At 43.7% G+C, this 25,426-nt stretch overlaps 1 protein-coding gene across 1 annotated transcript in view; it reads left to right on the top strand.

Moving 5' to 3' along the window:
• The window catches only part of PALD1 (phosphatase domain containing paladin 1), a 187,530-nt gene extending 173,716 nt beyond the window's left edge, over positions 1-13,814 (top strand). Inside the window, exon 20 of the mRNA XM_037904726.2 lies at positions 12,009-13,814. Coding sequence (XP_037760654.1) covers positions 12,009-12,158 — 150 coding nt within the window. The 3' untranslated portion in view covers positions 12,159-13,814. The remainder of the gene's footprint in view (positions 1-12,008) is intronic.
• Positions 13,815-25,426: the final 11,612 nt, after the last annotated feature.

Genomic DNA, 25,426 nt, shown 5'->3' with positions numbered 1-25,426 from the left:
TGTAGGGGCCCTGAGCTGAAGAGGGAAACCAAGGCAGGGTGCCTACAGAGTGATGCTAGGCCATAAGAGGGTGCTTGGGAGGTGTCCAGCCCATTTACAATTGGACTGGGATGTACTGAATTCTAAAGTTCAGAGCCATCCACAGAGAAAGCTCTATCAGCTGCTCCAACTTTATTAAACTAAAAGTGTTCCAAACTGAGCACCTCTAATTGTAACTATGGTGATATCACGCTGGAAGAGAGACCTTATTGTTAGTGTACATGTGTGCATAGGGCTCTATACATTTATAAAATCTTGTCCATGCATCTGTGGTGCATCTCAATTGCACCTAGGCATCAAATACCAAAATAAAATCGAAGATGCAGTGTTTGCAAGTGACATGTACTCTTCAGCTGCGGTAACTTAGAGTGACATTCGATTTTGGGCTTTGAATTACCTTTAAATTTTGTGCAAAATATTGTTTTAGACGTTAACGTTGAAGAGAGACTGGGAAGACACTAAATTTGCACCTAAAGAGCCTCAGTACAGTGAAAAAGGATCTTCCAAGATTAAGCAAATAATGAGGAGGCAAGTGAGGTGTACATAGGTGGTGTTTAGTTATTGAGTCATTCTGAGCCCTGGTCTACACTAGGACTTTAGGTCGAATTTAGCAGCGTTAAATCGATGTAAACCTGCACCCGTCCACACGATGAAGCCCTTTATTTCGACTTAAAGGGCTCTTAAAATCGATTTCCTTACCCCACCCCTGACAAGTGGATTAGCGCTTAAATCGGCCTTGCCGGGTCGAATTTGGGGTACTGTGGACATAATTCGACGGTATTGGCCTCCAGGAGCTATCCCAGAGTGCTCCATTGTGACCGCTCTGGACAGCACTCTCAACTCAGATGCACTGGCCAGGTAGACAGGAAAAGAACCGCGAACTTTTGAATCTCATTTCCTGTTTGGCCAGCGTGGCAAGCTGCAGGTGACCATGCAGAGCTCATCAGCAGAGGTGACCATGATGGAGTCCCAGAATCGCAAAAGAGCTCCAGCATGGACTGAACGGGAGGTACGGGATCTGATCGCTGTATGGGGAGAGGAATCCGTGCTATCAGAACTCCTTTCCAGTTTTCGAAATGCCAAAACCTTTGTCAAAATCTCCCAGGGCATGAAGGACAGAGGCCATAACAGGGACCCAAAGCAGTGCCGCCTGAAACTTAAGGAGCTGAGGCAAGCCTACCAGAAAACCAGAGAGGCGAACGGCCGCTCCGGGTCAGAGCCCCAGACGTGCCGCTTCTATGACGAGCTGTATGCCATTTTAGGGGGTTCAGCCACCACTACCGCAGCGGGGTTGTTTGACTCCTTCAATGGAGATGGAGGCAACACGGAAGCAGGTTTTGGGGATGAAGAAGATGACGATGATGATGAGGTGTAGATAGCTCACAGCAAGCAAGCGGAGAAACCGGTTTTCCCGACAGCCAGGAACTGTTTCTCACTCTGGACCTGGAGCCAGTACCCCCCGAACCCACCCAAGGCTGCCTCCTGGACCCGGCAGGTGGAGAAGGGACCTCCGGTGAGTGTACCTTTTAAAATACTATACATGGTTTAAAAACAAGCATGTGAAAGAGTTAATTTGCCCTGGCATTCGCGGCTCTCCTGGATGTACTCCCAAAGCCTTTGCAAAAGGTTTCTGGGGAGGGCAGCCTTATTGTGTCCTCCATGGTAGGACACTTTACCAGTCCAAGCCAGTAACACGTACTCGGGAATCATTGTACAACAAAGCATTGCAGTGTATGTTTGCTGGCGTTCAAACAACGTCCGTTCTTTATCTCTCTGTGTTATCCTCAGGAGAGTGAGATATCATTCATGGTCACCTGGTTGAAATAGGGTGCTTTTCTTCAGGGGACACTCAGAGGTGCCCGTTCCTGCTGGGCTGTTTGCCTGTGGCTGAACAGAAATGTTCCCCGCTGTTAGCCACGGGTTGAGGGGGTAGCCACGCGGTGGGGGGAGGCAAAATGCGACGTTGTAACGAAAGCACATGTGCTATGTATGTAATGTTAACAGCAAGGTTTACCCTGAAAGAGTGTAGCCACTGTTTTATAAAATGTGTCTTTTTAAATACCGCTGTCCCTTTTTTTTTCTCCACCAGCTGCATGTGTTTCAGTGATCACAGGATCTTCTCCTTCCCAGAGGCTAGTGAAGATTAGAAAGAAAAAAAAATGCACTCATGATGAAATGTTCTCTGAGCTCATGCTGTCCTCCCACACTGACAGAGCACAGACGAATGCGTGGAGGCAAATAATGTCAGAGTGCAGGAAAGCACAAAATGACCGGGAGGAGAGGTGGCGGGCTGAAGAGAGTAAGTGGCGGGCTGAAGACAGGGCTGAAGCTCAAATGTGGCGGCAGCGTGATGAGAGGAGGCAGGATTCAATGCTGAAGCTGCTGGAGGATCAAACCAGTATGCTCCAGTGTATGGTTGAGCTGCAGCAAAGGCAGCTGGAGCACAGACTGCCACTACAGCCCCTGTGTAACCAACCGCCCTCCTCCCCAAATTCCATAGCCTCTACACCCAGATGCCCAAGAACGCAGTGGGGGGGCCTCCGGCCAACCAGCCACTCCACCACAGAGGATTGCCCAAAAAACAGAAGGCTGGCATTCAATAAATTTTGAAGTTGTAAACTTTTAAAGTGCTGTGTGGCATTTTCCTTCCCTCCTCCACCACCCCTCCTGGACTACCTTGGTAGTCATCCCCCTATTTGTGTGATGAATGAATAAAGAATGCATGAATGTGAAGCAACAATGACTTTATTGCCTCTGCAAGCGGTGATCGAAGGGAGGAGAGGAGGGTGGTTAGCTTACAGGGAAGTAGAGTGAACCAAGGGCCGGGGGCGGGGGGGGGGGGGTTCATCAAGGAGAAACAAACAGAACTTTCACACCATAGCCTGGCCAGTCATGAAACTGGTTTTCAAAGCTTCTCAGATGCGTACCGCGCCCTCCTGTGCTCTTCTAACCGCCCTGGTGTCTGGCTGCGCGTAACCAGCAGCCAGGCGATTTGCCTCAACTTCCCACCCCGCCATAAACGTCTCCCCCTTACTCTCACAGATATTGTGGAGCGTACAGCAAGCAGTAATAACAGTGGGAATATTGGTTTCGCTGAGGTCTAAGCGAGTCAGTAAACTGCGCCAGTGTGCCTTTGAACGTCCAAATGCACATTCTACCACCATTCTGCACTTGCTCAGCCTGTAGTTGAACAGCTCCTGACTACTGTCCAGGCTGCCTGTGTATGGTTTCATGAGCCATGGTATTAAGGGGTAGGCTGGGTCCCCAAGGATAACTATAGGCATTTCAACATCCCCAACAGTTATTTTCTGGTCTGGGAATAAAGTCCCTTCCTGCAGCTTTGAAACAGACCAGAGTTCCTGAAGATGCGAGCGTCATGTACCTTTCCCGGCCATCCCATGTTGATGTTGGTGAAATGTCCCTTGTGATCCACCAGAGCTTGCAGCACTATTGAAAAGTACCCCTTGTGGTTTATGTACTCACCTGCAACACTATGCGGTCCCACCAGTCTGTGCTTGTTTCCCGAGCCCAGAATCGGCGTTCCACAGCATGAACCTGCCCCATTAGCACCATGATGCATGCATTGGCAGGGCCCATGCTTTCAGAGAAATCTATGTCCATGTCCTGACCACTCATGTGACCGCGCTGACGTCGCCGCCTCGCCCGGTATCGCTCTACCAGGTTCTGGTGCTGCATATACTGCTGGATAATGCGTGTGGTTTGTAATATGTGCTCCTAATTGCCAAAGTGAGCTGAGCGGCCTCCATGCTTGCCTTGGTATGGCGTCTGCACAGAAAAAAGGCGCGAAACGATCGTCTGCCATTGCTCTGACGGAGGGAGGGGCGACTGACGACATGGCTTACAGGGTTGGCTTACAGGGAATTAAAATCAACAAAGGGGGTGGCCTTACATCAATGAGTATTTCAGGCAGGACTTCAGGGAGGGTTCTAATAAGAAATGGTGCACCTAAGTAATTGTTCTTATTGGAACAAGCAGGTTGGTCTGGCCTCTGATTGATACATGGCTAGATTTACCTCGCTGCACCTTCTCTGTGAGTGACTGCAGTGTGACCTAGAGGAATGAGTCCCCTAGACGGGGGAGGGGGGAAGAAAATGAATACAAAACAAATCTGGTCTATTTCTTGTTTTGATCCACTCCATCTATCTTTTACATCTTTGGCTGGCAGCAGACGGTGCAGAAGGACTGCAAGCCATCCACATCTCATGGCTGCTCGGCAGAAGACGGTGCAGTAGGACTGCTAGCCATCCTCGTCTCCTGCCTGCCTGGCAGAAGATGGTACAGTAGGACTGCTAGCAATCCGTATTGCCTGCCTGCTCACCATAAGATGGTTCAATAGGACTGACTGCAGGACTAAAGAGAATGACCTGGTCAAGTCACTCCAAATTAAGTCCCTGCACCCATGTGTGACCAGGCGCTCCTGGCCGACGTGGCCAGGAGCACCTCAGACATGACAATGACGGCTACCAGTCCTACTGTACCGTCTGCTGCCACAAGGCAATGGGTTGATGCCGCTGTGTAGCAATGCAGTACCACGTCTGCCAGCACCCAGGAGACATACGGTGACGGTTACCTGAGCGGGCTCCATGCTTGCCGTGGTATGGCGTCTGCACAGGTAACTCAAGAAAAAAGGCGTGAAACTATTGTCTGCTGCTGCTTTCACGGAGGGAGGGAGGGAACGGGGGCCTGACGATATATACCCAGAACCACCCGCGACAATGTTTTAGCCCCGTCAGGCATTGGGATCTCAACCCAGAATTCCAATGGGCAGTGGAGACTGCGGGAACTGTGGGATAGCTACCCACAGTGCAACACTCCGGAAGTCGACGCTTGCCTCGGTACTGTGGAAGCACTCCGCCGAGTTAATGCACTTAATGCACTTAGAGCATTTTCTGTGGGAGGACACACACTTGAATATATAAAACCGATTTCTAAAAAACCGACTTCTATAAATTCGACCTAATTTCATAGTGTAGACATACCCTGAGCAATGTAAGAAGGTAAAATAGAGTGGACAAAGGGACGAGAGGGGGCTGGGACTCTCTCTCTCTCTTTTTTTTTTTTTTTTTTTATCTGTGCATTGAGATTTGCCTCTCTCTCATTTGTGTAGGCAGGAAGTGGGGAGTCTCTGGCTTGTGTGTTGTGGGAAAACCTCCTCCCCTCTCTGTCTCAATTAGCCCTGCTAATTCATATTGGCATGTTTGATCTTTTCGGAGAGAGATGAAAGGGGCATCTGCCAACTCTGGTTACAATCAGAGCCTGCCCGATCTCGATTGAAGGGACTGTGCTGGAAAAGGACATTCATCACTTTGAGGGGAGGGAGGGGGAAGAGAAAAGCGCCACGAGTGCCCTGCCCAAATCAGGGGTGTAGAATGCAAGGGGAGGAAGGAATGTTATCTGCACTGCCTTACCCAACATTCTCTTCGAAAACAAAATCGGAGTTGAAATGTGCTCCGCTGTGTTCAAACTGAAATAGCTGAGGGAAATGGCACCTCATTTATTTCCTTGTTTTCATTGCCAAACAGTGGGAGTAGGGAGGGAGAGGCAGCTTAAGTGCTTCTAGTGCCCTGAGCAAAACTGAATTACAGAGCTAGTCTTGCCCACCCTCTTTCCTCCCCCCCCCCCCCCAATGCGTGGTTAGACATGAGAGAGTATGAAGCAACAGATCTTTGCTGACTAACGAAGCATTGGGATTCCACTTCAAAGGTGCCAGCAGAAGCTTCTTTGTGCTCTTAGAGCCTTTTTACACACACAAGTTGTACTTTTATAGTTAAAGCAGTACAACCCCGTAGTGTGGCTCTACCAGTAAAAGCTGCTTTATAGCTATTCTTGTATAGGCAGGGGAACAAGCTATACTGGTATAAGTTACCTTTATACAGATAAAACTGCATCCACACAAGGGATTGTACCAGTATAACTCTAGTGGTATAAAGTCATACCCCTAACCAGAATTGTACTGTTGGTACAATTTTATAAAACGTATACCAGCGTAGCTATGTTGGTCAGAAATGATGCTGATGTCTCTATCTTCCCATAGCGCTCTCGCCATCAAGAGTGTCTAAGCTTTTTCTGCCTTATATGTTCCTACATGGAAACTGGAGTCTGCACGTCATTTAATTCTCTGCCCTTGCATTTGCCTAGAGGATTTCATTATTCCTAAAGCATCCTTAGTGGATGGGAGGGATGGCGTTGTCTAGTCTGGAGTACCTTGTGGCAAACTGCACTCACATCTGTGATTTTTTTTTATACTAATATTTAAAATTTCCCTTGCCTTTGTTTCCTTTCCACTCTTAAGGGGCTCTAAAGTGAGAGGTTCAGTCTGTGCCCTGGGGATTAGTTTAGAATGTTTTTTGTTTTCCTGGCTCATAATGCCACCTGCAGTAGGCCATTTCAGGCATCATAAAACGAGGGGGTTCAGCGCTCAAAGCTAGAGAGAGGAACAAGGTGCAGTAGCACCATGAGCCCCCTCACCACTTACAGCCACTAAAAATTCCACCGCACTTTTAAAGAGTAGTGTGTTAACCCTGGTGTCCTGGCCAGATTCCAGCCTGGGTCATTACACTTTCTGAGGTCTGATTATCCTTTTACTTACAGTAGTAAATGAAGTTACACTGTGAGAGGAGAAGGCCCTTCCTGTCTAAAGTCCCTCTGTCATTTCAGTTGGATACAGTATTCCCCCCACCCCCCGCCCCCAATATTAAGTAGCATCACTTAAATAGTGGCATGATTCCACATCAGAAGTGACTCTTTACAGTGGCAGGTGAATGATCCCTGTATATTACCTCTGTAAAGTGCTTGAGATGTTTCAGAATGAAAAATGCTATATAAATATAAGCAAGGCCCTAGGTCCTATGCAGCAGGAAGGCAAAGATTCAGGAGTGTCTTCCCAAGCCTCCCCATGCACCGTAATGAAGTACAGAACAGACTGTATGGTATACCTTATTTTTGCATTTGATGTTACATTAATGTTGCACTACCCGTACATATTCAGTGTGCTGCTGATTTTATTTTTATATTGATAATGCAAGATTGCATTGTGGAAGTTATGGGGATGAGGAGGAAGCTGAGAGTTTTGGTAACTGTGCAGGGGACAGATGGGGTGGGAGCTAGTAATATGGAGAGAGATGCACTTCTTCTTTCTCTTCTGCCTTCTAGACAGGGGTGAAAGTCACTTTAAATTTGGGGACGGAGAACTAAATTCCTCATTTCCTACTCCAGCAAACATCCACTGCATCCTGGCCTACTCTCTGCTCTATTCCCAACAATGGAGAAGTACAAACTAATATGTGTGAAATAGTTAACAATGATGACATATAATGTACTTTCATTAGGGTTCAAAGTGAGATGGATGGGAGGAGTTCACACTTCTCAGAGTTCTGGTTTCAACCAGTGAGCAGTTTCAGGCAGGTCTGACTGCATTGGTAGATTCACTTTACGTTTTGCAGGCTTTCTTTGTGAGCATGGCAAGTAGAGACTTAATTTTTTAAAAACAAATGAAAGCTGAGATTCTGGAGCCAATTCAAAGAAAAAGCTGCCCTGGGTCCAGGGTTAGCTGTACCTCAGTTCCCTTTCTGGTCTCTCTAAATCACCCCCTCAGGGGATAAGCCTCTTGCTCTGACCAGTTTTGCATGGCATTTTGCCGTTCTCCCTCTCTTAGGGGCTCTGGTTATGATACCTTGTGCACAGCAACCGCTTGTCTCACTGCAAATCTGATTTGGTTCCAGGCACCTGCGTTTCTTCCCTTTGGGAATCTGTGACCAGTGCCATTGAACAACAGCCTTCTCAAAGTATTTTTATTTAGTAGTTGGGACAAAGCATTAAAGAAACAAAAAAAGATTTTAAAACAACTAACAGCTGACACACACATTTAGTCTCATTACAGGAATAGAACAGGCCCAATTCACATTCTCTTAAACCACCAAGATCTTTCTGTGCATGTCTGTCTCGCTCTCGCTCTGACTGGTTCCTTCTGACAGGTTCAACAAAGCGCCACCCTCCCCGTGTGGGGCCTGCGTCAAATTACCATATTGCTGAATCATTTTTTTGTTTATGGGCCCAGGTGTGAAATATCCTGGTGCCTGACAGTCGGTTTTTCCAGTCAATTGAGCATGCAATAGGGCCTCTCTGGGAGAATGCCCTCTTGATGGCTGCTGCAGTGTTTGGACAGTTAGATCCATTCAGTCTCAATGGGTTGTAATCCCCAGCCTGATGTCTGCCTGTCTCCTGTGGGTGAGTGCGTTGGAACTGTCTGCTCTCCTTTGATAGTCTAACACACCGTCTTAGAAGTCAAGCACATAGAGCACATTATGATTACAGACTGAAATGAGCAATTGATAGAGACACTTCTGGACACATATCATCACAGAAGGACAATTATGTGACTGATTACATGGCCATGTAATCACATTATGCAGGAGGATCTGAAGACAAGATGGTATGATGATCATCATTTTCAGCACCGTAGAGTACAACGAACCTACTGATAGGATTTAGAAGGAGGGTTCTAAAGTGGTATTTACTGTCTAAACAGTAAGGAAACATCACGAAGGATTGACCTAATGCTGACCATTATTGAAATGCTTTTTGGCCTGTTGAATTTTGGCAAAGGGGAAAGTTATGAAAAAGTCCTTATTTTATTCATGTGCAAATGAGTGCCCTCTACATTATAGAATAAAATGGCAGCTCCTCTGCTACACTCTTCAGTAAATCACTAATTAGGTGCAAGATTGGCAGCTAGCTTCCCAGACTGACAGCAGCTGGATGGGAGAGACAGAGACAGATGAAGGGTGTGTGTGAAAGTGGAAGTTCTGGGAAAGGATAAGATCAAGTCACTCGGAGCATCCCAGTGCTGAATTAAAAACAGGCATTGAGACAGGAGCTCAAACAAGCAGCTATTTATTCACTGCAGCGGCTTTGTTAACTGAAACACACACTGGGCATGATTCTCCTCTCGCTGAGATCAGTATAGAGGGATAGAGGTAAACTTACCTGTTCAACTTAACTTCAGCATTTCCTGACTGAGTGGTTCACTTTGCACCCTTAACATTCTTTATTGTGTGGGGTGGCATACAAAGTGCAGAATGTGGTTTATGTGTATATAACATCTTCAGTAAGAATCCTGATTACCAAACATTTGAGACCTCTGGTCTCACTGGTTTGGTAGAAGACTTCTCTCTATGCCAACCTCTGTCTCTCACCAAACTGTGCAGTCTCTAAATCGATACCCTTTCTTTCTTAAGAAACACACTGACACATGCTGGATAACTTCCTATATGAGTCTTTATCTTCCCGCTGAAACCAAATTACATTGTGTGGATGTGGCTACAAGGCAAACCTTGTCTATATTCACTCTTATAGCACTTTTCTCTAAATACAAGCTTACCGGTTGTTTTTTCCTGAGTACTACAGTTGTAATGCTTTTGTTGTCTGTGTAAGCGCTGAGAGCATCTGAAAATCTTTTTTTTTCAATCGGTGTATAGGACCATGCATAAAAAGTGAGCTATCCAATAGCTTTTTATTTGAAAGATGTTGACTATTTATCTAGTTGACAACCCTGGGATGCTACATCAGTTATCTTCCATCCCCATGGATAATACAGAGCGCTTCCCCTAATGAAGAAGCTGTCATGCGTTATCAGGCTGCAGGAGCTGTCTGTTCAGAGAGTCCAGGCATTAACAGAAAAGAAATTGATTGTAACAGGACTGTTTCCTTAGCATGCCCACAGCAAGGGCAGTGTATGTACACTATTTAAATCTGTCTCCCTTCCACCCCTGCTCACTTCACATATCCATGATGGGGGATGGTTGAGGCTAAGCTTGAGGTACTTCAGGGGAGGCATGTGCCTGGCTTATGGATAAAAGGAAGTCTTTGGGCTAAAGTTCTGTCAGTCCCTCTCTGCCCTTTCATAAGCACTACATTTTTAGCAAAAACAAGGCAACATTGTAACTTTTCCAGAACTCCGCCAAAGCTAACAAACCCTGCAAATGCTAACACAAACAGTTAAAAAGTGGCTTATAAAATGTTTAAGCACCAGATGTAGGAAAGTACGAGGTTTTATTTGTTACCATATGTATGACCATAGTTCAAGCTTTTGTTAGGTTAAGTATGTACTGGACCTGTCACAGTGCCTCTAACTACCCGCTCTAACAACAACCACAGCTCCTTTAACTACCCAGACATCTGTTGGAAAAGTAATATGGTAAAACACAAGATTTCCAATAAGTTCTTGCACTATATTGGGGACAACTTTTTGTTTGAGAAAGTGTAGGAAGTAACCAGGGGAACAGCCATTTTAGACTTGATTCTGACCAACAGGGAGAAATCGGTTGTGCATCTGAAGGTGGAAGGCAGCTAGGGTGAAAGTGGTCATGAAATGATAGATTTCATGATTTTAAGAAAAGGAAGGAGTGAGAGCAGCAGAATAAGGACAATGGACTTAAAAAAAATAACAACCGACTTTAACAAGCTCAGAAAACTGGTAAGGTCCCATTGGGAAGAAAATCTTTAGGGATAAAGGAGTTCAGTAGAGCTGGCAATTTCTGAAGAAAATAATACTAAAGGCACAACTGAAAACTATCCTGATATGAAGAAAAGATCGGAAGAATAGTAAGAGGCCAATATGGCTCCATCAGGAGCACTTTAGTGAACTGAAAACTAAAAAGGAATTCTACCAAAAGTGGAACATAAGGAGGAGTACAAAAGAATAACACAAGCATGTAGGGACAAAATCAGAAAGGCAAAGGCACAAAATGAATTACAGGTAGAAAGGAATCTAAAAGGCAATAAGAATATGTTGTTTAAATACATTAGGAACAAGAGAAAGTTGAAGAATGTGTAGATCCTCTACTTAGCAGGGAAGGAGAAGCTAATAACTGATGACATCAAGAAGGCTGAGGTGTTTAATGACTGTTTTGCTTCAATATTTACTAAAAAAGGTTTATGGTGACCAAATACAACTAATATTAACAACAAGGGGGAAGGGACACAAGCCAAAATAGGGAAAGAACAGGTTCAAGAATATTTAAATAAGTTAGAAGTATTCATATTGGCAGGGCCTGATGAAAATCATCCTTGGGAACTTCAGGAATGAGCTGAAGTAATCTTGGAACCATTAGCAATTATCTTTGAGAACTCCTGGGGGAGGGGAGGGCCCCAGAGGAGCGGAGAAGGGCAAACAAATTTCTACCCTTCATCCTGAAAAAAGTAGATGTTTTGTTGGTGGCATTATTAGATACTGTGTGACCCAGTATGCCCAAAGGTTTGCCTTTTGGTGATTTATTTGTTTTTGTTTTTGGTGGAGAGTTGTGCCAGGTTGGTGACCCATGCTAGTACTGCTGAAAGGAGCTGTTAGGAGAGGAGACCAGAAGTGCTGCAGTGTTGTTAAAAGAAAAGGAGTACTTGTGGCACCTTAGAGACTAACCAATTTATTTGAGCATAAGCTTTCGTGAGCTACAGCTCACTTCATCCGATGAAGTGAGCTGTAGCTCACGAAAGCTTATGCTCAAATAAATTGGTTAGTCTCTAAGGTGCCACAAGTACTCCTTTTCTTTTTGCAAATACAGACTAACACGGCTGTTACTCTGAAACCTGAGTGTTGTTAAAGATTCCTGTAATAGGAGCAAGTTTTGCACCAAGCAGAGGGAGAGAAAAATCCCTTTTTCTTTTTTCCCTTTCTTTCCGTAGAGATATGCAGAGCTGCAGCAGTGGACATCTGCTGCCTTCCCCCTTACTCACATCATTATCCCTACCATTGTATAGAAAGCACATTTCTGTCAGACCTTCTTGTTTTGTGTGGTGTTATTTCTAATCCTGTTCACTTACCCAGGTGGTTTTACATCAAGGGCAACGGGAATGCCATCCTGGTAAACTTCTGCGCTCGATATAATCCAGCCTGTATACTCAGAGGAAATTTAAGACTCTTCCTTCTCCCTTTCCCCCTCCTTTGCTTTCAGGTGGCGACCAAGGCTGGAGTTTACGAGATCCTGAATCAGCTGGGGTTTGCTGAGTTTGAGAACCTAGAAGACAAGTCTCTCTCCAAGCTCCGCTATCGCTGGCAGGAACAGAGCTGTAGCCAACTTCCATTCCGAGGGGAGTTCATTTAGGACCTGACGCTGTGAGGCACCTTGGGAATTTCTGCGTTTCTCCAGACTTGGCTGGTTCTCTTGCTTTTTATGGATGGGGGGAGGGAGAATTTGCCTTAAGGAAAGACTTTGTTTCCAGAAAGATTGGAGCGGGACGGAACACATCTTAAATTGACTTTAAAAAAACAAAAATTTATAGTGTTCTGTTAGATACAATAAAAAATATTGTAAATTAAATAACAGGTGTCTAATTGAAAACATTGTGTAACCTTTAAAAAAAAATCTCTGAAATGTTTAAAACAAAATCTTCTTAATTTAGTGAATGTATTAGCAGCAAGTGCCAAATTTTTCATGGCCTTCCTCACTTTCCCACTATAGCAGTGCAGTCTATGCACTATATACAGAGAGAGTCATATAAATGTAAAAGAATTTGCAGGCCAACTTGGGATTCATGAAGAATCCCGTAGCCACTAGAATGAGATCTGGATTTTTATGTTTGTGCATATTTATTACACTTTTTAAAATTAACTTTATTAACAAACTAGAAGTGTTTGAGAAAAATATAAGCCAATAACTTCCCACAGCCCTGCTACAGTCAAAAGCCCTGTTTCCAGAGCCTGTATGCTTATGCTGCAGTATGGCACCAAAGCTTCTGTTTAGCAAAAAGCCACATTTTGTGGATCCAGAAATAAAAGATGAAATCTTGGCCCAACTGAAATCAATAGGAATTTTGCCATTGAAACCAGGATTTCACACAGTATATCTAAAGCAATTTAAAAAAAACCCTCACAGAGGAAATAATAAAAAAGAAGAGATTGGAAAGATTGAAAAATAAGGTGAATCAAGTGTGTTCAGATACAGAATAAAGTCGCATTCTCGCTATCACATCTGAGGGAGAGGCTGGTTGCAGAAGGTTTAGTGAGCAGAAATGGAATAGTCCAGAGCTAGCATGAACAGGATGACAAAATAAGATATGAAGTACAAATGCACAAGCATGCAGTCTGTCTCTTTCCAAATCTGCTTTCATCGGCTGCCAGCAGTTCAGGAGGTGCATACATCAGAAATTAAAAAGTGAATTTTTTGAAAAAATTAAAATACCAAGAGGTGTGTATTTTATTTGGAATTGTTCCTATTGCTACTTCAAAATCCAAGCACCAACGCTTCTGTTTATCAAGCATTTTATTTTTGGCTTCTTTCTGATGGAGCATTTTGTTTTCTTTTCTTTTTGTAAATGCAAAGCATCAGATCAAGTATTTTACATCTCCAGCAGGATATTTTAGGGTTTAAATTATTTGCTGGTGATATAACCGAATAGATAAATTGGTAACTTGCAAGAGGCAGTTGCTATTTCTTTTTCTTTTGTTACCTCTAACACAGCCATCTGACAGCATAAAATGTTTTCACTTCTCGTCGTCGCCTATAGTAACTGAAAGGTGGCTATGTTGAAGTGACATAAAACCAAAATAAACTTGCTCGTTGAAGGTAGTTTATGGCACCGGTATGCAGAGAACTTTGAAACAGCCCTGTTCTTGACTGATTTCTGTTACAAACAGATGTATATCAATTTTTGTATTCAGTTCCTTTCTGATAATGGAACAGACACTGTATTTTTTGCAAAACTACTGTACAGCTGTATGCCTCCACTTTGTTTCTAAATTTTGTGTGATCTTTTGGGTTTCTCCATGTGTGTGTTTATTATTTCTTTAAGGTTAAAGATCTTTGTGGGGAGTAGGGTGCCTAAATACCTTTGAGGATCTGTGCCTAAGTGTTCCCTGCTTTGCCAAAACAGTTTTGCAAGAAATTCTTGTGACTAACCTGATAAATTCATGTTTTATAGAGTGCTACTAAGAAATCTATCATATTACAGGTTTCCTGAAAGTTGTACCTTTAACATTTGTTGTAATTGGGCAAAGACCATTGCGTTTCTCCAAATGGACATTTTATTCCTTAAAGGTATGATGTCTGGGGTGAATTCTGGCTCCATTGAAGCCAATGGCAAAACTCCCAGTGACTTCAGTGAAGCCAGGATTTCACCCTTCATGTCCACATTTCCACAGGCCATGAACATTCAATGTATGGTTTCAGAAAACCTCTCTTGTACAGAATCTTTCTTACTGGGCTTCAACATTATTCTGCATAGACTGTCATAAGGCAACAAAAATGGCTAAAAAGCAATAAGCCCAGGTACTGGGTAAAGCAAATGTGGTCTCTTTACCACTCATAACCAGTTCTAAGAGGTGCATTCAAAGCACCAAGCCTAGAAGAAATTGGAGACAGACCCTGCCTGCCCTTCCCTCAACGGGGACTTCACATAGATCCTTTAAGGCATAAAAGGCTCTGGTAATTCAGCGGTTGATGCAACTGATGGTCTTTGACGTCTCTTAATGAAATTAAAATTATTCTGAAAGGGGATTGTTATCTGGGATCTAGGTACCTATATATTGGTAATTTCTGGGGCCACATTTTCTCTTGTGCAACTGAATAGAATGCAAACTCCTCTGAACAACGGGTAAGGATTTGTGATTCATTAACAAACTTTGGGTATATTTTCAAAGGGAGCATTTCTCTTTTGACCTTGTTTTGGGTCTTTTTTAATGCCACTTTTTAACCTATGGGCCTGAATGACCCAACTGCATGCTTTTCAAATGTAATATTTTGCTAAACCCCACGTTTGTCATAACATTTCCTCACCATGAAAATGGACGCAGTCAGGCAGGAAGTGGCTGAGTCTAGAGGAGAAGAATGCTCTTTGCACTCATATGCTGGATCTGAGTTACCACAATGATGCAAAGAAAATACAGGCCTATTAAAATGGGAAGTGGCTCAGTTTTGGAAAGTTTACCTTAGTCTGGCATGGGCTCATTAATTTGGTCTCACCAACAGACATTTCCTCCCTGTAAGTGCTGCTATATTTTACAAAAGTTTACACTCCAGCTAGTCATCAAGTATCCCCTCAAGCTGGCTGTTGAATCTATTCCCTGTGAGCTACTGTCCAAAGAACCAATCTACTGTACTTGGTTATAAGATGTTCGTGTAGCACGTTTTTGGACACAGTGCTGGGCACTGCTAATGTTCCTGTTTTCCAGGGTTGCTGGGTGAATTCAAACCAGGGTCCAGGAACTTGGAAAGTCCACAAGATTGCCACCAACTTCTCCACCATTCCCATTAGTCTGAATTTAAACTCTGCTTATTAGTGCGGGTTGAAAAAAAAATCAAAACATTTTCATAGCAAAGAAGAACAAATCATTCACAAAAATTCCATGAAATAATATTCCCATTTTTTAATTAACTTTACTGCCTATGTTGACTGGTTTATAGCTAATATAAATAGTGCCCGGTATTTCACAGTGGTTTATGTACAGCCTGCTAATCCATATGAGAAATCTGTATTTTTTAAAATCCTGTCAGATATAAAGTGCGAAGTAACTGAAATGCTGTTTGTATAGCTATCTTTGTGTGGCAGCTAACACGTGGTTCTTGCTCCCCTGGTCGTTTAAGACACCAGACATTTTCGGGGGATGACCGTTGCTTAGTGGATGAGACATTGAGTGGGTGGCAAGCGTCACAGAAGGTTGCCTTTTGACTTAAGGCATCATTTTCAGAGGAGCTGAGTGCCCACAACTCCACTTAAAGTCCTAATGAGCTGCAGGTACACAGCATTTCTGAAAATCAGGTCCTTTGAGTGCTTGGGGTATCTGCCCAAAACGTTATGGGCGGTAGTTGTGTGAAGGATGGTGGGTTGGGGAGCTCACCTGCACTGTCCCTTAGTTTGTGGAAAAGGCCAGGTGACAGGGGACTTACAATAAGACAGAAAGCAGTTCCCAGGTGTGGTCATAATATTCCTCTTAAACATTCATTACTACCCTTGGTTTCTTATTTGTTTATTTTGTAGTTGCTCAGCCTTGCCCTGCAGGCAGACCAGTATCTCTCTAGGTTGTGGGTGCAGTAATGTCAAATTAGCCTTGAATACACAAAATAGCAACTGAACCTCTTTAATGTTACAAAATGTTCTGATTAGCTTTTAAAAAATATTCATTTTATTACACCTCTTGCCATTTCACCCCTAGGGAGAAAAAGCCCCTTTCCAGCTTTATCAGTGTAGACTAGAAACTTGAATGACATCACCTGGATTGCGATGTGAAAGGTCTCTTTCCACAACTCCATCTTTACATCATGCTGTTTTAAAGAGCAGCTCAAACTTTGGAAAAACTCAAAAGAAAACAAAAGAAAAATCCAGGAAAATGGCCTTTTAAAAAAACCCATGAATTCTGTGCGTGGGAAAAATTGCCATTTTCAATGTTTTTCATTTTTTAAAAAATTTAGTGCCTTTCTCAGTATTTTGAATTTTCTATAGAAAACTGTAATAATAAAAATGTGGTTGAACTGGCTATTGAAATTATACATTTACTAGAAACTGGATTTTCAGTAAATGAAAAATTATAATCATTTTGATACTGCTTTTGTTGTGTTCTCAAAAATTCTAAAAGAAAATCTGACAAAATGTAATTTGCAGCGTAGCCCCTATAATTCACTAGTTAGCACTAACCTAGGCTACTTTACTGATCACATTCCTTGCAAATCTCCCTGCTTCTCCTTTAATTGAAAAGTAACTTTTTGTTTAGATTTCCCATTTGTTCAATCCAATGAAACTTCTGTGATTCTCTTACCTTTTGTCCACTTTCATTTCTGGCCTCTTTACAACAAGAATTTTTTCCCCCAGGTAATGTTTCTGAGAGTATTAGATCTTTTAGGGCTAAATTCAGGCTAGTGGTGAGAGTGACCTGCCTCTTTTTTCCCCATGTGCATGCTCCCTAAATGAGCACATATATGACCTGTACAAGTGACATTAGTATGTGCCTGTATGATCCTGAACCAACCCAATGCACAGTCCTGTCACCCATTTGATGCCTGCTCATTGTGGAATAATTTTCATGGGGGCCTTTACATTGGGACCATCAACTTGGACAGGACATCTGCAAATGGGCATATATATGCAGGGGTTTCTACCATTCCCAGACAAGGGGATATTGCTGTACCAAACTGTTTTAGCGCTATTCATCATTCTCTTGGGCCACAAAGCATTCATTATGTGCCATCTCCATAGCAGGTGTGTTATATTTCCATTCTCTTCTCCACAGTTCGAGCATTCTGTGATTCTTCTTTTCTGCTTTCGGTGTTTTTAGCCCCCTGTGTTTTTACTGTTTTTTTTTCCTGGTAAACTGCTTTGAGTGACTATTAAATGGCATATTTACTATAGGTATCTCTTAACTGAGTTCTTCCATGTTAGTGAAGAAATAGGTTAAAGCATAGGAGTTCAGGTTTTTTAGACTTGGATATGCACATTTCCCCTAGTGTGTTTAATAGTATGAAGCTGAGACTGATTCGTATTATAAAATTGGCAGCTTAATGCTGCTCACAGGGGAACAGGCCTCACACATTCTTCCTCTTTGGAATTTACCCATCCCTATATACTTCTATTTTTGACTGCCAGCCAGGATATGGTGTGCTTCATGATAAAAAAAAAAAAAAAAAAATCTTGGTAGGATTTTCAAGTTGGGAAATCCTAAATCTTCCATTTTCTGTGGCAAGAGTCAACTGTGGGAACACAATTCTACTAAAAGTTTGGGACATCTTATTCTCTTTGGAAAAGAAATACTTAAATCACTCAGCAATGAGATCAAAATATCTATCTATCTTGTTTAGTACAGTCTGCTAATCTGTAGAACCTTAGTCTTGTTCCATTTGGTTTGTGTGGGGTATTCACACAGCTCACTAAATCTAACTGTATTGCATGTAGAGCCTGGATTTATAATGATGTGTGTGTGAACTGAGATGTTTGGTACCCTTTCTAAATGTCATTTCAAATTCATGCCATTCTAGGAGTGAGCTCTGTAGCAGCCTTTTTGGGCCATATTTCTAAATATGGCCTCAAATTCTATGCCAGCCAAAATGCTGAACTTGTTTTCACCCATGGTATTGGGATTCATGCACTTAGCTCTTATTATTATTTGTATTATTGTAGTGCCATTTTGCTATCCATTTTGCATGAACAAGTACAGTTTTCAGGCTGATGCTGGGGCACTATTACCAGAGATGACCATCACCTCATACCCCTGAGAGATGTCAAAATGGGGGCAGGTGCTGTAGAAGCCCCTCAGATGAAGCCTGTGGATTAGCTCGGTTTGAGGTTGTATTGCATTTTTTTCTCTTCACTGATTGCAGAACATATTAGCACAGACCATGCTAATTATGGCCTTGGAGTTCCTGTTCTGAAATAGTATGAACTAATTACCTAAATTAGCACTACTGGTTATTTGTGGAATTCTTTCTTGCTGTTTTCTTAATTGCAACTGGAGGAATCTTTTTCTGAGACTGGCTCCACAGGCCACTAAAAGGGCAGAAAGGAGGCGGAGAGATGTGGGGATACATGGAGCCATGACTCTGCTCCCCCAAATGCATCACCCAGTAAAGGCTAAAGTATGCTGTGTGCAGTGCTCCCTCTCCACCACTCCCCAACTACGGACAGGTGGCGTTCCAGGGGAATTTTGTCTCAGTGGGGCACAATTACTTCCTGGAGCAGCACAGCAGTGGCTCCCACCCTACTCAGGTATTGAGCCTAAGGGCTCAATCTAGCTCTAAATTTGTACTACCCCAGACACACCAGTTATTCCAGCAGGGGCTGAAGCTGTGAAAGGAGACGTGCTCTGGTTTCACACTGCCCATCACATGCTCCCTTAACAGGTACAGGTGTGTGGAGGCAGTTGAGGTGGCTGCAAAAATGTTTCTCTAGTCAAATCTGTAATACAGCTTCTCAAAGGATGATTCAAATGATTTTTTTCGCTGCAATAAAAGGTAGGGAAGATCACTGTGAGCTCTGAGAATAGGATAGATATAGGGGAGAGGAAATTCTGGCCCTGCTGAGTGGGTGGACCCTTGCTCCAATAGGGCTTTGCGCAGGCACAAGAGTTCATTTGCAAGGGTGTGACTGCAGGAATTTGGCCTGAGACTGAATTTGGGGTGGGACGGCCATAGCAGATGTGGATTCATAGAATCATAGAATATCAGGGTTGGAAGGGACCTCAGGAGGTCATCTAGTCCAACCCCCTGCTCAAAGCAGGGACCAATCCCCAACTAAATCATCCCAGCCAGGGCTTTGTCAAGCCTGACCAAGCTTTTCATTCCAGTATTTTCATGTGTATTTGTTTAAATAAAAGGTGATATCCATTACTTTTACCATTCAGAGATTTTTGTGATTGGTGCATGTGATGCCAAGTGTCACAGAAAGCTAGAAAATGAAACCCTTTTGTTGGCTAGGAAGCTAGTAGAAATTAGGAGCTCACACCACCACCACCCTGACGCAAAGGATCAGATCAGCTGACTACTGTTAAGAACAGCAAAACTGGACTGGAAAAATCAGTGACCACAGGCTCTCATTTCTAGTAGTGCATCTGCCCTGAATTTGTGTACCGTGTATTGTTCAAGCTGCAGTGATGGGTCTGAGACAGAACGATAGCAAATGGGCATGATCTCTATTCCTTAAATGCAACATTTAAGAAGTATATTTGGGAAGTGTGGAGCAGGAAAAGGTGGAGCAAAATCTCAATGCTGTCTCTTTCTTATAAAGCAGACTTTTTATTATCTTTTCCTCTTTGTGCACAAGTTTCCATTGAACATCCTTGTGACTGAGAGAAGGTTTCTTTAGAAATGAAGGACCTTACACTAAGAGAGAGGGAAATGGAGAGAGAGAGAGTTTCTCCCTTGACAGATAAAACATTCAGTTCTAGACCGGAATGATCTCCATCCTATAATATCTCAGTTTCTATGTGGTGCTGAAGATCCCACAAGTGTTAGGAAAGAATGTGACATTCCTTAGGGGGGCTGTTTCCAAGTAATAGGATCTTTACTAACTACCTTGCACCAAACCAAACTGCTGCATCAGCAGAATATATGAAACAGTGGGAGGAGAGGGTGAATTCTAGGGATGATTGTGGTACAGTCACAATCCACCATCCCATTGGGGTGGGTGATGGGTGTTGCTATGGGCAGAAGAACAAGAAAGCTTAGGGGAGGATTGTGGAGTGAGAAAAAAAAAACAGATGGGACATTAAAGAAGGTGAGAATGCAATGCTTGTTTTGCTTTCTGTTTAACATATGTATATATAGTTGCAAGTTGTCCGGAGTAAATCCATTTAAAAATAACAAACCCTCAAAGTATCAAGATGACCTCATTGAATTAGAAGCATACCATGGAGCCTTCGAGCTGGGAGAGGGATTTCTTGTCACTTACATCACAAACATATTACAGGAAGAAATTCTTTTGCCCCCACCAACAGGGCAAGTAAACACTTCAAGCTACCATTACACCAGCCCAAGGGAGAGTGGGTACACTTGATTGTTTCTGAGCTGGCTCTTTTGGGAACTAAAATTCTAGGTGAAATAATTTTTTAACAGCGGAAGTAATTAACCATTGGAACAGTTTACCAAGGGTTCATGGTGGATTCTCCATCACTGACCATTTTAAATCAAAACTGAATGTTTTTCTACAAGATCTGCGTTAGGAGTTATTTTGGGGAAGTTCTATGGCCTGTGTTATACAGGAGATCATACTAGATAATCAAAGTGGTTCCTTCTGGCCTTGGAATGAATGAATGCCCCAGAGCCATTCTAAACCTCTGTGGTGTCAAAGCCTCTGGATCAGTAGATTATCCCTTGTGCTGCTCCACGAGCTCCCAGTGAATTCTGTGGTTCCACTATTTGCTGAGAACATTTCCTCAGGTTGAAGTGAATGGAACGTCAAGCTGTAAGAGAATTATATTAGTAGGATGTATGTTGAAGAATCAGGATCACTGAAACCCTTGAGGCATACACTACATACATGATCACATCCCCAATATCAGACTCTTAATGGAATGAGACTAGAGTAAACCCCCCACTGTCCGTATAAGAGGACGAGTATATACAATGTTATCATAAACATAGACACCATGGGACTTGCTGGCACAGCAATTATTCCACTAACCTTTTTTGCTAGTGGTGTCAGTTCTTTGGCTAATACATTTCCATCCTGGCTCAAAACGCCCTGACCAATCCCATTCCTAGCCCACCCTCACCCCGTCCGTGCTCTCTCCCTCCTTCTCTCCCAGTAGTGCCGTTGATGCACATCTGTCCTGTTCTGCAGCAGCCTTGCTATTCTAGTCTTGGACCTTTCACTCAACTTTCCCATACACTTCATCCCTGACCTGCAGCATTCCCTGCTGTTACAGACTTGGGCCTTTCTGAGGAGGTTCTGCTGAGTGTGTGATGCTGTGGTTAAATGAGCAACGTGGAGAACGAGGAAGTCACCACCCCAGACACATTAGTCACCTGAGGTCAAAGGCTATTCCAATAATTAATTATCATCTTCCTCCTCTTCCCCTTATTTGTTGAAATTCCTTGAAATTGTAGCCATCATCAGCAAGGAAGAGGTTTCAAAGATTTCTTTGTCTGGAGCTGCATGAATGTTCCTTCTAGTTTATGCCATGTCTCAAGGGAAATTGAAGATTCTTAGTCCAAAGAAAATATCAGCAATTGAAAAGCATTCAGACTGAGACAAGGAAAATATGGCTGTGTATATTAGGAACCTGTTATTAAAATATGGTTAATGAACAGAAAACTGACCTTGTTACTGTATCTTCAATTAACTGAATTTGATTAAATCAAGAGTTTCGTTCCATCAGTCCTGTGGAGGCAAAAGCTGCCTCACACATCATTAATGAAAGCACCAGCTAACTGACTCCAGAGTCCTTATTGCTGGAGATAATGTATGACGCGGGAAGGACCCCACTTGCTTTTCAGACGCCAGGCTGCGTTGCACGCATCCCAGCCTTGGACATTAGAAACAGAGTAAGTCCTGCAGACACTGAGTCCATTTAAGGGACTCTAGGGGCATTCTCCTCTCAGAAATGCTTGTAAGATAGAAACTCAAAATTGTACTATTTTCAGGCAGATGGTTGTCTAGTTGACCTTTTAACTGATAACTATTTTATTTAAACCCCAGGGACCTTATACTTTTTTGTTAGACTAAAAAAACAACAACCTATACCGACCCTATAGTTCTTTTAAAAAAATCTGCTCACACAATTTTTTAAAAAATATTCTGATTTAGCTGATTGTTCAGATATTTCATTGTTCAATGTGCAGGTCCTGTCCTCCTAGTACTGTTTGTCTGGAAGCTAGAAGTTTGCAGCATGAGCTGGCAAAAAAAAATCCTGTTTTGACTTGTAAACGGAGCATGTTTGATCGAGAAGGCAAAGGAAGGAGCATAAATATTGGACACTGAGATGTCATTTAGACAGAGTCACTTTTCCGACCCTCTCCCCTTTTTAACATAAAAGGGATGTGGAACTAATGACCTGAGGGGCAACCTCTTGGAGCTTTTTAAAGCTGAACTTTTAACATAAGAGACTCTTAATGATGGTTAAAAAAGGAGGTAACAGATTTGCACGGAGGCCAGGGACTAGAGGAAGGAGATGGTGCTGTCTAATTTGAGTGCAGCTGCTCACCTCAAGCAGAGGAAGCACCTCGGGGTGCAGCCAAACCCTTTCATTACCTCCTTCAAGTGTTTGCATCCCCCTACCCTTTGTACGGGTCAGCACCATCTGCTACTCCTGCTGAGACATGTGAATGCCTAAAGAAAATATTTAGTTCCAAGAGAGGTGATAACTGTTTAGGTTTTTGTTTTGTTTTTTGCCCTGAGTGACAATTATATCTGTCTACAGAACCGCTGCACTGCTGGGGACTTGTATGCTTGGCCACACACACTGGGAAAGAAAATAATTTGTTGCATTAAGAGGATATAAGGCAGCAGCGCTAGCATGTTTTAGTCTTGGTTTTGCTCACTGTGTCTAAGAAACACTTGGAAATTGAAACTCAGTATGTGCTGCATACGTGCATATTGGATACTAAGTGTGATGATTTGGAACCACACTAATGTCTGCTCTTTTCCTGGAAGGGCTGTAATATCATGATCTGGACATATAATGTTTATATCTAGAGCTACTCTAGTCTAGCTTCATCTTGAAAGACGCATGAAAAATTAGCCATTGCATGGAAATATAGGGCCCAGTCCTGTGAGGACTGAAATTGTATCCAGTGATGCAACTTAGGTGCTAAATTCCAGAGATAGGTGCCTAAGTGCCCATGCGTGGCACCAGTGTGATCCATGAAACTCCCACCTAGCTGCTGCCTAACCTACAGGTGCAGAGTGAGTTTAACTTTCTGTAGTAAAAGTCTCCTAGGTGCCTAGGTTCTAGACCCTGGGGCATGTGCATTGCAGTCCCACTCTAAGCATCTGAACACCCATCTACCACATAGGCCCCCGAGTGAGTCACAAACTGGGGGAAGATAGGCATTTGGCCATTTATGTCATGTGGGGCCCAATCTGGTGCAGGATGGGGTGGAGGAGGTGGTGGTGGTGCCCACCTTATAACCTAGCCCCGTGGTTAGAGCAGTGACATGGGATGTGGGACACCCAGGTTCAATTTCCTCAGAGGAGACAGAGGATTTGAACAGGGGTCTCCCACCTCTCAGGAGAGTGCTCTCACACTGGGCAATGTGATATTCTGAGGTGGGCCTCCCTCAATCTCCTGCCTAAGCTGTTCCACTCTGAATAAATCAAGAAAGGCTACGTCTACACTCGTCACTGTACACAGTTACATGTGCGTTGTTGTGCCATAACCTCCTTATTGTCCACATAGCATGTTCCTGAAGGAGAGCGCACAGTGTGAGAGCTAGCACACAGGAGGGTGTAGGTACGTATATACCTGCACTGTGGCATGGACAGCTCTACAGTGCAGTGCGGACGTGGGCAAGGGGCATGTACCAGGTCACAGGTATCAATAGTCCTCCAGGGCCATTCCCACAATGCACTGATCCTTTTACTGCCTGACCCTTACCAAAGGTGTAGAGGTCCCTGATCCTTCCCTCGGCCCCAGTTGTCAATGGTAGTAGCGACCTGCACTGAGCACTTCAGTTCTCCTGTGAACTCTATTGATCAGCACAGGTGAGCGTGGATCATGCTCCAAGAGCAGCCACCTGGTCTCCAGAGCACACCCAGGTGCTGATCACTGAGTGGTGAGAGTGCACTACCCTCCAAGCCTTAGCCCAGAGCAGCAGGGACATACACCTGTACCAGGACATGTCATGGAGGCTAGAAGAGACCGGCATTTCCTGGATTCTGTCCTAGTGCTGGGAGCGCATGAAGCACCTCAGGCTCTGTCCTGGACGGTGAAGGACTCTAACGGTCGCTCTGGGAGGGGACCTAGCATATGCCCATGTTACAATGAGCAGGACTGGGTGCTCTCCAGGACTGCAACTACAATGCCTGAAGTGACTTACAACCCCCTCTTTAAACCTGCCAGCCTCCTCATAGGATGGGAAGCTGATGAGGGGCAGGGCATGGAGGCAGCAAGGACCTTGGAGGAAGTCCTGGGAGACCCAGAGGAAGACAAGTATATGATTCTGCACCTCTACCCAGCAGACCTAGTTGGGGAAGTCCTCCCTCCTACAGAGGACCCCCAAGCTGCAGCAGGAACCAGAACCCAAGGCTGGTAAGTTACAATATACCCCCACACTCCCTGGAAATATTCCCTCTTGCTCCCATGATACATGTCTGAAGCCTCCCCACTCCACCCTGACATGGTCCCTGAAAAAGACACGACTGTAAATTGAGACTAAGGGTATGTCTACACAGCCAAAGAACACCAGCAGCAGCAAGCCTGAGAGCCTGGGACAACAGACTCAGGCTTGCGGGGCTTGGGCTGTTTGCCTAAAAACAGCAGTGTACACATTCAAGTTAGAGCCTGGGCTCCAAGGCCCTTCCCTCCTGCCAAGTTTCAGAGCCCAGGCTCGAGCCCAAACATTTATGCTACTATTTTTAGGCCTGCATCATGAGCCTCGCAAGCTCGAGTCAGTTGACCCAGGCTCTGAGACTTGCTGCCGCAGAGTTGGGGTTTTTTTTTTTTTTTTTTTTTTTTGCTGTGTGGATGTAGCCAAAGGAAGCTAAAACCCTCATCTTTATTAACATAATTCATCTTGCCTCAAGACAAGACTATTCCCTTACAAAAGTTTCCTCTATTAATGTCCAGATGCAGCACATTGTACTGCCCTGGCGGTCTGTTTGTATCATCCATTAGCTTTTGTCTTTTATACTTAGATTGGAAGCTCTTTGGGGCAGGGGCTGTCTTTTTGTTCTGTTTGTACAGTGCCTAGCACAATGGCGTCCAGATCCATGACTAGGGTAGAGGTAATAC

This window comes from Chelonia mydas, chromosome 7 (assembly GCF_015237465.2).
Source record: "Chelonia mydas isolate rCheMyd1 chromosome 7, rCheMyd1.pri.v2, whole genome shotgun sequence".
Lineage (NCBI taxonomy): Eukaryota > Metazoa > Chordata > Testudines > Cheloniidae > Chelonia > Chelonia mydas.
The sequence above is the reverse complement of the archived record's forward strand: the minus strand, read 5'-3'. Positions and strand labels throughout refer to the sequence as shown.